Source organism: Lemur catta, chromosome 1 (genome assembly GCF_020740605.2).
Source record: "Lemur catta isolate mLemCat1 chromosome 1, mLemCat1.pri, whole genome shotgun sequence".
NCBI lineage: Eukaryota > Metazoa > Chordata > Mammalia > Primates > Lemuridae > Lemur > Lemur catta.
The window spans coordinates 208,803,651-208,817,737 of NC_059128.1; the positions used below are offsets into that span (position 1 = coordinate 208,803,651).

The window sequence follows — 14,087 nt, forward strand, 5'->3', positions numbered from 1 at the left end:
TCCCAAGTAATTGGGACTGCAGGCATGCACCATCACCTAGCTAAGTTTTCTTATTTTTTATAGAAACAGAATCTCAACTGTGTTGCCCAGGCTGGTCTTGAACTCCTGGAATCAGCGATCCTTTTGCCTCAGCCTCGCCTCCCAAAGTGCTAGAATTACAGGCATGAGCCACCACGCCCAGCCACATTTTGATTCTTTTAGTAGGACTTCTATCTGCCTAATGATATTTCTCAAAGTATTAAAATGGACGTATATTTTTTAGAGTGCACATTGGAAAGACTTTGGGAAGCCTGGATGGTGTTTGTATAAAAGCTGCTGCTATTTTTAGTTTGGAAAATATAATTCATGAAATGTATCACATGTATTTGGATTACTGAGTCAGTTGCATTAAAATGTTCTAAAAGTTCAACAGTAGACATGTGTAGTGCAAACCACCTTCTGGATCATCCTACTTAGGTTTTAGGTTTAGCTTTTGTTCATTCTGCTTTATTTTTTTCTTTTGTTGGCAGTAAAACCTACCAGTTGTGATGTATTATTCTTTTTTTTTAATTCTTTTAATATCCTGCTGAATTGGATTTGTATCTGTATTTGCAAATGAAAATTGGTTTGCTATTTTCCTCTGAGGATGACTTTGATCATATTTCCATGAGTTTGGAAATGCTGTGTTTTCATCATTAGTTTTTTAAATAGTCTGTTATTTTAGTTTTAATTTCTTTGAGCCATGAGTCATTAGAGGAGTATGTTATTTTCCATATCATAGTGAGTTAACAATTTAATACTTAATTTTATTAGAATCAGAAAATGGCTATAACATTTCCATTACAGTCCAATTACAGTAAGACTTCATATCCTATTAGATGACTTAAATTTAATGAACTTTTATAGATATTTTAAACAGATTTTTTGTTGGGTTCAGAGTTATATGTATCTTTTAAATCTGACTTATTACTTGCATTATCCATATCATCTGTATTTTTATCTGTTGACTTGATTTTTTAAATTCTTGAGAGAGATGTGATTTTCTTAAATTCTTGTATTTCTGGTTTTGTTTTGTTTTTTGGTGTATTTTGATACTCTGTTGTTTGGTGTATAGTTTATGATATATTTTTGTGCTTTTGTTTTTTTAATAGTAATATCTTTATCATATTAAATATTTTTTGCTTTGAATTATTCTGTTATTAATATTGCCATGCCTGTTGTCTTTTTGTTTGCATGTACACATCACTTTATTTTAAACATTTAGCTGTAGTGCCTTTGAAGATGTACCGGTGTCAACAAATAGATTTGTAAGTAGTATGAAAAGAATGATGAAAACTTAGTGTAAGCTAGTATGTTCCCTGTGAGTATTTATATTTTGACAAATCTTTTAGTTCATTTATTTATTCAGCAAAATGAGCTCCTCCAAGAACTTTGAAGGGGGAAGGTGGGGAGAGCTAATATTGGATGAGGCTCAGGGAATGCCTTCTCTGATAGGTGGACATTTGAGCTGGGGTCTGGTAAAGCTAACCTAGGGAAAAAGCATTCTAGACAAAAGGACCCATAAGTCCAAAAGCTCTAAGGAAAAGTTGAATTGAAATGTGTTTGAGGAATAGAAAGAAAACCAACACGTCTGGATCTTAAAGATAAGGGACCAGTGAGGGAGACAGTGCTCAGTCCCTATAAAGTCTTATAGGTTGCATTAAGGAATGCAAATTTATTCTAAGTGTTATGAGAAGCCATTAGAAGGTTTCAAGCAGGGGATGATATTATCAGAAAAATATTTTTAAAGTTCTTTTCTAAATTGAAGTATAGTTTACATACAGTGAAATAACAGATTTTAAGTGTACAGTCGGATGAGTTTTCACAATTGCATATGCTCATGTAACCTATACTCTTAAGGGTTGAGCATCCCTAATCTGAAATCTGAAATGCCTCAAAATCTGAAATTTTAAGCGCTGACATGATGCCACAAGTGGAAAATTTCACACCTGACCTGGTGACAGATTGTAGTTAAAATGTAGTTAAAACTTTGTGTTATACACAAAATTATTTAAAACATTGTATAAAATTATCTTCAGGCTACGTGTATAATATGTATATGAAACAAAAATGAATTTCATGTTTAGACTTGGGTCCCATCCCCAAGATAATCTTACTGTGTATATGCAAATATGCCAAAATCCAAATAAGTCTGAAATCCAAAACACTTCTGGTCCTGAGCATTTCAGATAAGGAATACTCAACCCATATAAAATATTTCTGTCACCCCAGAAAGATCCTTCATTCTTCTTCCCAATCAGTTCCCACCACCAGCACCCCCAACTACTATTCTCATTTTATTTACCATAGATTAATTTGTGTGTTTTAGAACTTGATGCAAATGTAATCATTTAGTTTGTACTCTGGTATTTGACTTCTTTGCTTACCATAATGATTTTGAGATTTGTTTCTGTTGCTTGGATCCAGGAGTTCATTGGTTATACCACAATTTGTCCATTCTCCTGTTTTGATTTTGTAGACATTTTTGAAATGTCTCTCTCTTTGCTTAATAGAAGAGAATCAATTATAGATTCTCTCATTCAGATATTTAATAAAGGAACATGATTGTCTTATTTACAAAGGAGAAAATATTTTGTTTGAAGTGAAGAATATAGAAAGGACAGGACTAAAAGGACTATAAAATTATTACCAGCATCTCAGGAATGTCTTTCTGTATAGAAGCAGATGGAAAATGATTGTGCCAGTTCCCCTCCCCTCTTTTTAAACAAGATGGGAAAAGAGCACAAAGTTCAGTAGTTCTGAGATTCAGATGCTGTGAGGAGCATAGAATTATTAAGAAGATACCTCAAGTAGTACATGGCTAATCTTTCAAATGCTGTGTTTATTAGATTTTACTCCTTCCCCCTCAGCAATTGGCCATATCTCATATGATGTGGTGTTTGCAAAACAAAGAATGGTAGAGTTCTAGGACTGGGTTCTAGGGTTCTAGATCTTCCCTGACATGAAAACTAAGACTTTTTAGTAAGAATTTCCAGTATTGTACATTACATAATTTTTATGTTTTTAATTATATAGTTTTCATTTTAAAATTATCTTTCTCCTGGTGTTATTTCAAAGTATAAAACATTAAAATTTTTGTTTTGGTTTTGGTCTCTAACCTTTGTCAAAAACTCAGGCTTGCTTATGTTATTTGAACATGTATGATGCGTTTCCATTGGTAGCATTATATGTCTATGAAGTTTTGTTTTTGTTGTGTTATTTATGGAAAAAAACATTTTCTACATTTAAATTGACATTTACTTTTCATAATGAAGCTATTTTGATAAGATAATTTTAAATTGGTAGAATGGATGACAGTAGTCTTATGTTAGCCCCAGCATTACATTTTATTCGGTATTTGTTTTTTGCCCCATAGTATGGAGAAAATCCTTTCTCATATACAAATTAACAAGGGTAACAGATTTTTTTAAAACAGTTCACATTACCATCTCAGTATTCTTTTCAATTTCAACTGATTCAAAACCTAAAGAGGATTAGTAAGACATTTTGTTTCAAAGTTGAATTGACAATGTCTAACAACTGCCCACATTTCTTTTTCATAAATCTACAAGTCAGCCAAGAAGAATCCAAAACTTAATATTATTGTGGGTCATTTGTTACACATTCCATTCACTTATTTATTACATCATGATGAGAGCATGCCTCAGCAGATGTCCTAACCGTAGCTAGCATTTACTTGAATGTGGCATGTGTATACTTTAGCATTGTTCTTGCTGACAGAAGCAGACCTGAATTATTTAAAAATGCTCAATGCAGAGCTAACATCTTCCTAAACATGTTTATCTGAAGCTCAAATGTGTGCCCAAAGATGACAGGAAAAGCTGTGTTCTAAGGGCTTCATGAAAAATGAATTACCTTGGCAGCACAAGTTAACTCATTAGTGGTTTCTTCCTTTCCACACCTCCCCCCCACACTTCTTCTCTTTTTTCTCCTCTTCTAGTCCCCTAGTTTTACAGCAAAAATCAAAAGAGTGTTTTGATTTATCTCTTAAGTGAGGATAAAATAAAATACTGTTTTCTTCAAGGATCCCCAGCCTTTTGGGGGAGGAGCTACTGTTATTCTTGAGATTACTTGGGAGGTGGGAGGAGAATATGCAGATTATGAAGTCCATAGAATGGGTACATGAGGATGATGCTGGACTTGGACTCATCCTTACAGATAATCTCGTAAGACTCTTGGCCAACTGTAGAAGACAGGTACCCGCTGAAGAAATGGTATGGTGCAAGAACAAGTTTGGGCATCTGCTGGGATTTATCTACCTCTGATTATAGGTTTATCTACAAGTAGGGATTGTTTTTTAAATTCTGTCTTCATTAAGGAAAAACAAATGGGATTTACTGATTTTTGAGAATGTTATAACTGCCCAAGATTTTCTCAAGTTGTCTAAAATTAATTGCAGACCAGCCGGGCGTGGTGGCTCATGCCTGTAGTCCTAGCCCTCTGGCAGGCCGAGGCGGGTGGATCGCTCGAGGTCAGGAGTTCGAGACCAGCCTGAGCGAGATCCCGCCTCTACTAAAAGTACAAATAAAAACTATCTGGCCAACTAAAAAAATATATATATAGAAAAAAATTAGCCGGGCATGGTGGCACATGCCTGTAGTCCCAGCCACTTGGGAGGCTGAGGCAGTAGGCTCGCTTGAGCCCAGGAGTTTGAGGTTGCTGTGAGCTAGGCTGACGCCACGGCACTCGCTCTAGTCCAGGCAACAGAGTGAGACTCTGTCTCAAAAAAAAAAAAAAAATTAATTGCAGACCAAATGGAGAAGACTGAAGAAATAAGATCTTACTTTCTTTTTTTTTTTTTTTTTTGAGACAGAGTCTCACTCTGTTGCCTGGGCTAGAGTGAGTGCCGTGGCATCAGCCTAGCTCACAGCAACCTCAAACTCCTGGGCTCAAGCCATCCATCTGCCTCAGCCTCCTGAGTAGCTGGGACTACAGGCATGCGCCACCATGCCCGGCTAATTTTTTCTATATATTTTTAGTTGTGCAGCTAATTTCTTTCTATTTTTTTAGTAGAGATGGGATCTCGCTCTTGCTTAGGCTGGTCTCGAACTCCTGAGCTCAAACAATCCGCCTGCTTTGGCCTCCCAGAGTGCTGGGATTACAGGCGTGAGCCACCATGCCCGGCCAATGCTAGGGGTTTTTAGAATATTTTTAAGCTTAGTGATACTATACAAGGTAACAGTTATAGGAAAAATGTTCTCTCAGATTTAGGATTATATATATATCATTACATAATGAATCTCTCTCCCAGCTGAATCAAGTGAGTCTGTTTCTCAGATGGGTGAAAGAACTGGACTGAGAGCCAAGGGACTTTTAAATTGTTATTTCTATTTTAACTTTGAAGGAATACAAAATAAGTATTTTTGAGCTAACATTTTATTTTCATTAATTTTATTTTAAAATACTTTATTACCTCATGAAATATTTATTGTGCATTTCTGCCTTTGGTTAGGTAATCTCCCTTACTGGTAGAGCAGAGGTTTGGAAATTAGGGAGCTCTTGTAGTCTATTTTGTGTCATAGATTTACACTGTAAGGGTTAATTTATCTAACCATCCTGAATCTGTTTTCTTATCTATAAATCAGTAGCTTCACTCTGCCCAGTAAGGGAGCCACTAGCCACAAGTGGTTATCGAGCCTTTGAAATGTGGCTAATACAAATTAAGATGTGCTGTAAGTGTAAAATAGACACCAGATTTTAAAGACTTAGTAAAACTATGAAAATATAAAATCTCATTACTGATTTATTTATATTAATAACATTGTTGGGATGATAATATTTTAGAAATATTGGTTAGGTAAAATATATTATTAAAATTAATTTCACTTATTTCTTTACTTTTAAAAATGTTGCTAGAAAATTTTAAATCCTATAAGTGGCTTACCTTGTATTTTTATCAGACAGTGCTGGTCTGGACAGTGTTTCCTAAACTGACTCATGAAATATTTATAAATGTTCAATGAAACAGTTGGGAAGAGGAGCATTACTAGTAGAACTTTTGCAGTGATATAAATGTTCATATCTGCACTGTCTGTAGCTACTAGCAACTGGTGGATATTGAGCACTTGAAATGTAGCTAGTTATGAAATATGAAAAATTGAAATGTAGAATAAAGGAACTGAATTTTAAATTTTAATTTATTAATAAATTTAAATAACCATATATGGCTAGTACTGGGACAGTGCAGATCTAGAGGATTTATGGGACTGTTTTATTCAAAGACTTGTATATCTAGGACTTGTTTATCGTATTGCAAATTTGTTCATTAGTTTCATATAAGTATATGTAGTTTGTGTTTATTATGACTAATAAATGATCAGTAACAATGGTATCATTTATTGAGTACCTATTATATAGCAGGTACTGTATAAGTACCAGAGACAGGATTTGTGCAATAAATTATTTATTAAACCCTTAACTGTATCGCTTATATTTTTAATATGCTTAATGCTTTGTGAATTCCAAGACACCATGTGCTCTTACCATAGAAATCTGATTTCTTTCCTTTCCTTATGAGGGTCTTTCTATGAGAGCCAGGTTTCTTTTGAAAAGTCTGAGCAATGTGCTACTTTGTTAAAGAATTTTCTCTTGAAAGAGAAACCCATGCTTTTTACCAGATGACTGATGATGAAAATATTTTTTTGGAAACTTCTAAAGTTAAACTTATGCTTTATCCTTTTGGCTTTAAAAGGGATATGTACATACATACACGCACAGATGTGTAAGTACCAGTATTATATAATATTTATTAAATATTATTTATTATGTTTGTATGTGTATACACATATATTTAAAAGTACTAGTACCATGCAGTGTTATTAATTAATTAATTTATTGCTTCACAGTGAAGAACTGAATGTCATCATGTCTGGAATCAAGCGAACAGTCAAAGAAACTGACCCGGATTATGAAGATGTGTCTGTGGCCCTTCCAAATAAGCGGCATAAAGCAATTGAGAATTCAGGTAGAAATTGACCTGCCTTAGGAAATTATTATTTTTTATTTTGTTTTTTTTTTTTTTTTGAGACAGAGTCTCACTCTGTTGCCCAGACTAGAGTGCCGTGGCGTCAGCCTAGCTCACAGCAACCTCACACTCCTGGGCTTAAGCGATCCTACTGCCTCAGCCTCCTGAGTAGCTGGGACTACAGGCATGTGCCACCATGCCCGGCTAATTTTTTTTTGCTATATATATTTTTAGTTGGCCAGATAATTTCTTTCTATTTTTAGTAGAGACGGGGTCTCACTCAGGCTGGTCTCAAACTCCTGACCTTGAGCGATCCACCCACCTCGGCCTCCCAGAGTGCTAGGATTACAGGCGTGAGCCACCGTGCCCGGCCTGCCTTAGGAAATTATTTATTTCTTTGTTGACATATGCCTCCACTATAAGTTTTATAGGAACTAAAATGAAATGAATTTGTACTGTTGTGTATAATTTGAAGGGGTTTGTGAAAGGGATTAGCTAAGTGCTCTGTTTAATATTAGTAGTAATACACCATGTGTGGCAATAAAAGGCAGAAGATCTGGCAGGAACAAATCAGGTAAACAGTGAAAGTATCAGTAATGAGATAGGCTACAAGTTTTAGCTATCATTTTATGTTAAGAGTAATCATAAAGTGTCTGATATATGTAGTACAATGTGACATAATCATATGAGATTACAGGTGGTACATGGATTAAGTTTTTTTATTTTAATTACATACTGTTTTAATTTGCATAGAAAAAAGAGTGATCCTTCAAACTTACAGTTTCATGGCTACTATTGCTTAGGATAAAGTTAAAATTATTTTAAAATATTGTATTGGTAAAATGTTTTATGTGGTTCTCAGATGTGGTCTATATCTTGAAGGTGGTATATGAATGATGGAAATTTGGGAAACATGTAGTTCAACACTGCACTTAGCTTCATGGGTAAAGTTCAGAGGCATTAAATGACTTGCCAACATTATATAATTAGCTGAAGAGCAAACCATCAACTGCGTGTGTACCCTGAATGTCTTAAGCTATCTCAAAAAATTGCTAAATTTACTCTTTTAAAACAAATTATTGGCAGGGCACAGTGGCTTACACCTGTAATCCTAGCCCTCTGGGAGGCCGAGGCGGGTGGATCGCTCGAGGTCAGGAGTTCGAGACCAGCCTCAGCAAGAGCAAAACCCTGTCTCTACTAAAAATAGAAAGAAATTATCTGGCCAACTAAAATATATATATAGAAAAAATTAGCCGGCCATGGTGGTGCATGCTGGTAGTCCCAGCTACTGGGGAGGCTGAGGCAGTGGGATCACTTAAGCCCAGGAGTTTGAAGTTGCTGTGAGCTAGGCTGACGCCACGGCACTCACTCTAGCCTGGGGAACACAGCAAGACTCTGTCTAAAAAAAAAAAAAAAACAAATTATTGCTGAACTTCATTAATGTTTATTTAAATAATCTACATTAATTAATACTTTTAGGAGGGTAAAGAAGGCATCCAAGTGATAGTGAAGGTGTTGCAGTTTCACAAAGATTAGGATCCCTAGAATGTAAATGGTGAAGAAACTTCCTATCTCTGCAAGTGCAGGCAAGTCATATATCCCTCCAGAAAGTCTTTGTGGAGGGAAAATGATCAAATCCAATCCCAAATAATGAAAACATTTCACTGCAACTCCCCTTCCCCATTCAGTTATAATTTATTTATGAAGAAATACCATTTCCTTTCAATAACAAGCCAAATAAATGTGTAAGTATCATGTAATTTAAATCTGTTATTCAAAAGCTTCATTCACATGGGCCGGGCGCGGTGGCTCATGCCTGTAATCCTAGTACTCTGGGAGGCCGAGGCGGGAGGATCCCTCGAGGTCAGGAGTTCGAGACCAGCCTGAGCAAGAGTGAGACCCCGTCTCTACTAAAACAATAGAAAGAAATCAGCTGCACAACTAAAAATATATAGAAAAAAAATTAGCTGGGCATAGTGGCACATGCCTGTAGTCCCAGCTACTCGGGAGGCTGAGGCAGTAGGATTGCTTAAGCCCAGGAGTTTGAGGTTGCTGTGAGCTAGGCTGACGCCACGGCACTCTAGTCTGGGCAACAGAGTGAGACTCTGTCTCAAAAAAAAAAAAAAAACGAACACAGGATCATTTTTGCAAAATCCCAGGTTTGTTTTCAAGCAGTCATTTGGCTCCTCTTTGTTTTGTATCAGGCCACATTATATATTTTGATATTTTTAAATTTGAGTTGCTTATTGCTTTGATTAGTTATCATCTGAATTATGTCACCTTCAGAGGCATTTTCTTTCCTTTTGAATTCCTTCTTTGCTCATTCCTTTAGATAGTTGTGATCAGAAACTGCTGAATTGCTTGCTAGACCCTTCTCTACAAAGGAAGTTTTATGAACTACTCTAGTGTCACAGATTACCTCTTCCTCCACCTAACTCTTTACTTTCTTTCTCTTTGGGGCTGTGGTTTTTCATGGGTCACCAACTATTTCTCTCAGAATCTTCATGGGGTTCTTTTTTCTTTTTTGGTAATTTTATTTTGGTATAATTTCTTTCTTTTTCTTTTCTTTTTTTTTTTTTTTGAGACAGAGTCTTGCTTTGTTGCCCGGGCTAGAGTGAGTGCCATGGCATCAGCCTAGCTCACAGCAACCTCAAACTCCTGGGCTTAAGCGATCCTACTGCCTCAGCCTTCTGAGTAGCTGAGATTATAGGCATGCGCCACCATGCCCGGCTAATGGTTTTCTATATATATATATTTTTTAGTTGGCCAGATAATTTCTTTCTATTTTTAGTAGAGATGGGGTCTCAGCTCTTGCTCAGGCTGGTCTTGAACTCCTGACCTCGAGCAATCCACCCGCCTCAGCCTCCCAGAGTGCTAAGATTACAGGCGTGAGCCACCGCGCCCGGCTGGTATAATTTCAAACACAGAAAAATTGCAAGGAGCGCCCATGTCTTATCCAGATTAATTTACCAGTTGTTTACATTTTGCCACATTTGGTTTATCATTCTTTCCCTTCCCCAGACACATGCACACATGCAGATAGATAAGCACATGATTAATATTTTTCTTTGTAAACCATTGGAGAATAAATTGGACACCTGTAAATACTTCTGTGTATCTCTTAAGGGCATTCTCTCATATAACCACACCACAATTATCAGAAACAGAAAATTTTAACATTGCTATTAATATGTTACCTAATCTATGATCCTTATTCATTTTATCAGTTGTCCCAGTATTGTCAGTATTGTATCCACCTCCCAGCCCTAGAATTTAATCCAGGTCACACAGGGCATTTTGTTGTCCTATCTCTGTAGTATCTTTCATTCTCCCCAACCTTTCCTTGTCTTCCTTGACTTTTTTATTTGAATAGTACAGGCCAGTTATATTGTAGAACATCCTTCAATTTGGGTTTGTCTGATATTTTCTTGTGAGTAGATTCAGCATTTTTGGCAGGAATACCACAGAATGATATTGTGGTCTTCAGTGCATTATATCAGAAAGCACACAAAGTCAGTTTACCCCAATATTAGTGATTTTAATTTTTCATCATCTGGTTAAGGTGATGTCCACTAGTTTTCTCCACTTTAGAGTTAATATTTTTTGGGTTTCTTTTGTTGCTTGCTGACTTAAGATAGCCACTGATTAATTAATTAGGACTTGAATGTATTTTATATTCTTTGTACAGCTCGTGATGCTGCTGTGCAGAAGATTGAGACTATCATTAAGGAACAATTTGCTCTTGAAATGAAGAATAAAGAACATGAAATTGAGGTCATTGACCAGGTATAATGATGATAAATTGAAAAAACACCAGAGATATTGGGAAAAAAATCCATATATAATGAACTGAAAAAAAATCTCTTGAGAGAAAGTCATGGTTTGCGTTTCCCCTTTGTTCTTTGAAAAATAGCTTTCTTGTTTGGGGGGCAAAAAAACCTATTTTTTAAAAAATGAAATTGCAGAAAGGATAAAAAATATTACCTGAAATTTCATTTTAAAATACAATCCTCTTTGCTCTGGTGCTCAATATTTGTGGATATTTCTCAATGAATATGCACATGAATATACATAGTAACATTTACTTACATACCCTTGCAGCACGGTTCTTTGTCATTTTACATCTTTACCATTCTGATAGGTGGCAAATATCACTCTTGTTTTTCTTTAATTATTAGAGAAGTTGAGCTCTTTTTTTTTTTTGGTCATTTGTATTTCTTATTTTGTGATTTGTTTGTACATCTCTTTTACAATTGCCATTTTTTTAAAGTAATGAGTTATTATTTGTTTTTAGCGACTGATTGAAGCAAGAAGGATGATGGATAAACTTCGTGCCTGCATTGTAGCAAACTACTATGCTTCTGCAGGTCTTCTAAAAGTTTCTGAGGTAAGTATTTTTCATAGTCAGTCATTTTCCAGCCACCCATATTTGTTGCGTGAGGGGAAATTATGTCAATGTGGAATCCCTGCCTTGGAAACATTTATCTTTTTTATTATTTTTTTTAATTTTAATTTTTTTTTTCCCATAACATACAGAACCATTCAGGAAACATTTATCTTGACCTTCAGAATTCAAGAAACCTAGCCTACTTTCCTGGGAATATACATAAACTTATTACTGTGTTCAACCATGGTCCTTCAGTCATACCTGTCTGCACTGTCAGTAACCCTAAGGAACATTTTTTCCTTTTTACTTAATCCTTCTACTAATTGTTAGCATTATGCTAGGCTTTGCAGCTACAAAAATGAATGAGACCTCATTGCAGCTTGCTCTAATTTGTCATTTGATTGTGGCCTGTTTTGGAGTAAGTTATAGATTGATTGAGTTTTTCCTAGCCTTTTATTCAAATAAATGGCAGTTTTTAGTTTCAGAAGATTTGCTCTACTCCATAAGCCCTGATTTCTCCCCCTACCTTTTTTTTTTTTAAGAGATGGGATCTTGCCATGTTGTCCAGATTGGAGTACATGGGTTATTCACAAGCATGTTCATAGTGCACTACAGCCTCGAACTCCTTGGCTCAAGCAATTCTCAGCCTTCTGAGTAGCTGGGACTATAGGTGCACACCATTATGCCTAGCTCCCCCACTACTTTTGATGGAAAATTTCAGATATACAGAGAAAGGTGAAATAAACACCTATTTGTGTACCACTTAGATTTGACAGTTTTAGCATTTTGCCATATTTGCTTTTTCTGTAAAATATTTAAAGGTAAGTTCCAGGCATCATGACACTTCACCCCTAAACACTTAAGCATGTGTTTCTTAAAGGACGTTTTTCTTTGTAATCATAGTACCTCAGAAAGTGAACCAGTCCATATTCACATTTCCCCAGTTGTCCTCCAAATCTTTTAAAGCTATTTTTTTCAAACTAGGATCCAGTCAAGGTTTATGGGTTGTGTTTGGTTGTTTTGTGTTTCTAGTTTCTTTTAAATCCAGAACAGTCAGTCGTCTTACCTTTTTTCCTCCATGGTACTGACTTTTTGAAGAGACCAGGCCATTTATCTTACAGAATGTCCCACATTTCGGATTTATTTTTTTCCTTAAGTTACTCCTTCATCTTCTCTATTTTCCTGTAACTTGGAAGTCAAGTCTAAAGGTTTGCTTAGGTTTCAGGTTAAGTATTTCTGGCAAGAATACTTAATAGGTGATGCTATATACTTGATGTTTTATCACGTTAAGTAGGCACATAATATTGGGTGGTTCTGTTAGTGATTAAGTTTGACCATGTAATGTGATTACCACTAGATCATTCCAGTTATAAAGGGAAGTTTTTCCTAATTTTGTTTTCAATAAGCAAATCGAAAATAAATATCTGGCTCTTTTATCCTAGTAATCTGTCCAAATTCTGGCATAGGGGATAGGACTGAACTGAAATAGAAATATTTCTTCCTGTTTGATATTTTCAGAATATAGCTTTTGTTTGTTATTTCTCTTTTTAATTTCTTTTTCCTAAGTTTTTTTTCAATTTAGAATTAATGTCAGCTGAATTTCCTCTTTGACAGTACTGGCTTAGTGAGAACCAGGGAAGGGCTGGAGGGGTATAATAAGAGGTACTTGTCATATTTAGGCTTTCATGTTATCCTGTGGAGCTTTAGGGTACCTGACATTGGTGCTACACTGATGTTGTCTAATAAAAACTAGAGCATTATTTGAGTTTAATCTTAGATAGTAGACAAGTTTTTCTTTAGTGCAGGAGTTTTCGTAATACACATTAGAATAATCTGTATGAGTTTTCTAAGGCTACCATAACAAATTACCTCAAGCCTGGTGATGTAAAACGAGAGATTTTTTAATCTCATTATTCTGGAGGCTAGAAGTCCAAAATCAAGGTGTCAGCAGGCAATGCTCCTTTTGAAGGCTTTAGGGAAGAATCTTTCCATGCTTCTTCCTGGCTTCCAGTGGTTGCTGACAATCCTTGGCTTGCAGCTGCATCACTCTGATTTCTGCCTCTATTTTCACATGGGTGTTTTCTCTCTGGTGTATCTTCTCTGTATCTCTCTCTGTCCAGGTTTCCCTCTTATAAGGCTACCAGCCATTAGGGCCTACCCTAATCCAGTATGACTTCATCTTAATTTGATTACATCTGCAAAGACCCTATTTCTGAATAAAGTCACATTCACAGAATCTGGGTGGACGTGAATTTTGGGGAAACACTTTCCAACTCAGGACAGATTCCAGTGTCATCTGTTGCATGGCTCACTATGAAATTCAACAAATGGACATCACGAGTTAGCATCTGCATGATGTAGCTACTCTGAGGTAGCTATTCTGTTTGAAAAGCTGGTTATCCATTTAATCTTTTATTGCTTTCTGTTAGCAGTTCTGATCTGTGCTATTTGGTGGCCTAGGAATACACTGATTTTATCCTGCTTCGTTCTGATTAGGATTTATTCAAGGATATTTAGTTATGCTTTTGTCTGTTATGATCAGGCATTTAATTATTGTTAGTTTGTAGTAGCAAAACACATTTATAGCTCTGAAAAACCATTGTTGAAATTCAATGACTTTGTTGCTTTGACTCTGAAACACTAGTCTTTCGCTCTTTTTTTCTTACTAAAACAATTATTTTGATAGCACATTTTTAA

At 35.8% G+C, this 14,087-nt stretch overlaps 1 protein-coding gene across 2 annotated transcripts in view; it reads left to right on the top strand.

The window, feature by feature from the left end:
- Window positions 1-14,087, top strand: part of YEATS2 (YEATS domain containing 2) — a 94,671-nt gene that overhangs the window by 8,229 nt on the left and 72,355 nt on the right. For both annotated transcript variants that reach the window (XM_045539780.1, XM_045539781.1), the window contains exons 2-4: window positions 6,885-7,003; window positions 10,692-10,789; window positions 11,298-11,390. In XM_045539780.1, coding sequence (XP_045395736.1) covers window positions 6,904-7,003; window positions 10,692-10,789; window positions 11,298-11,390 — 291 coding nt within the window. In that variant the 5' untranslated portion in view covers window positions 6,885-6,903. The remainder of the gene's footprint in view (window positions 1-6,884; window positions 7,004-10,691; window positions 10,790-11,297; window positions 11,391-14,087) is intronic.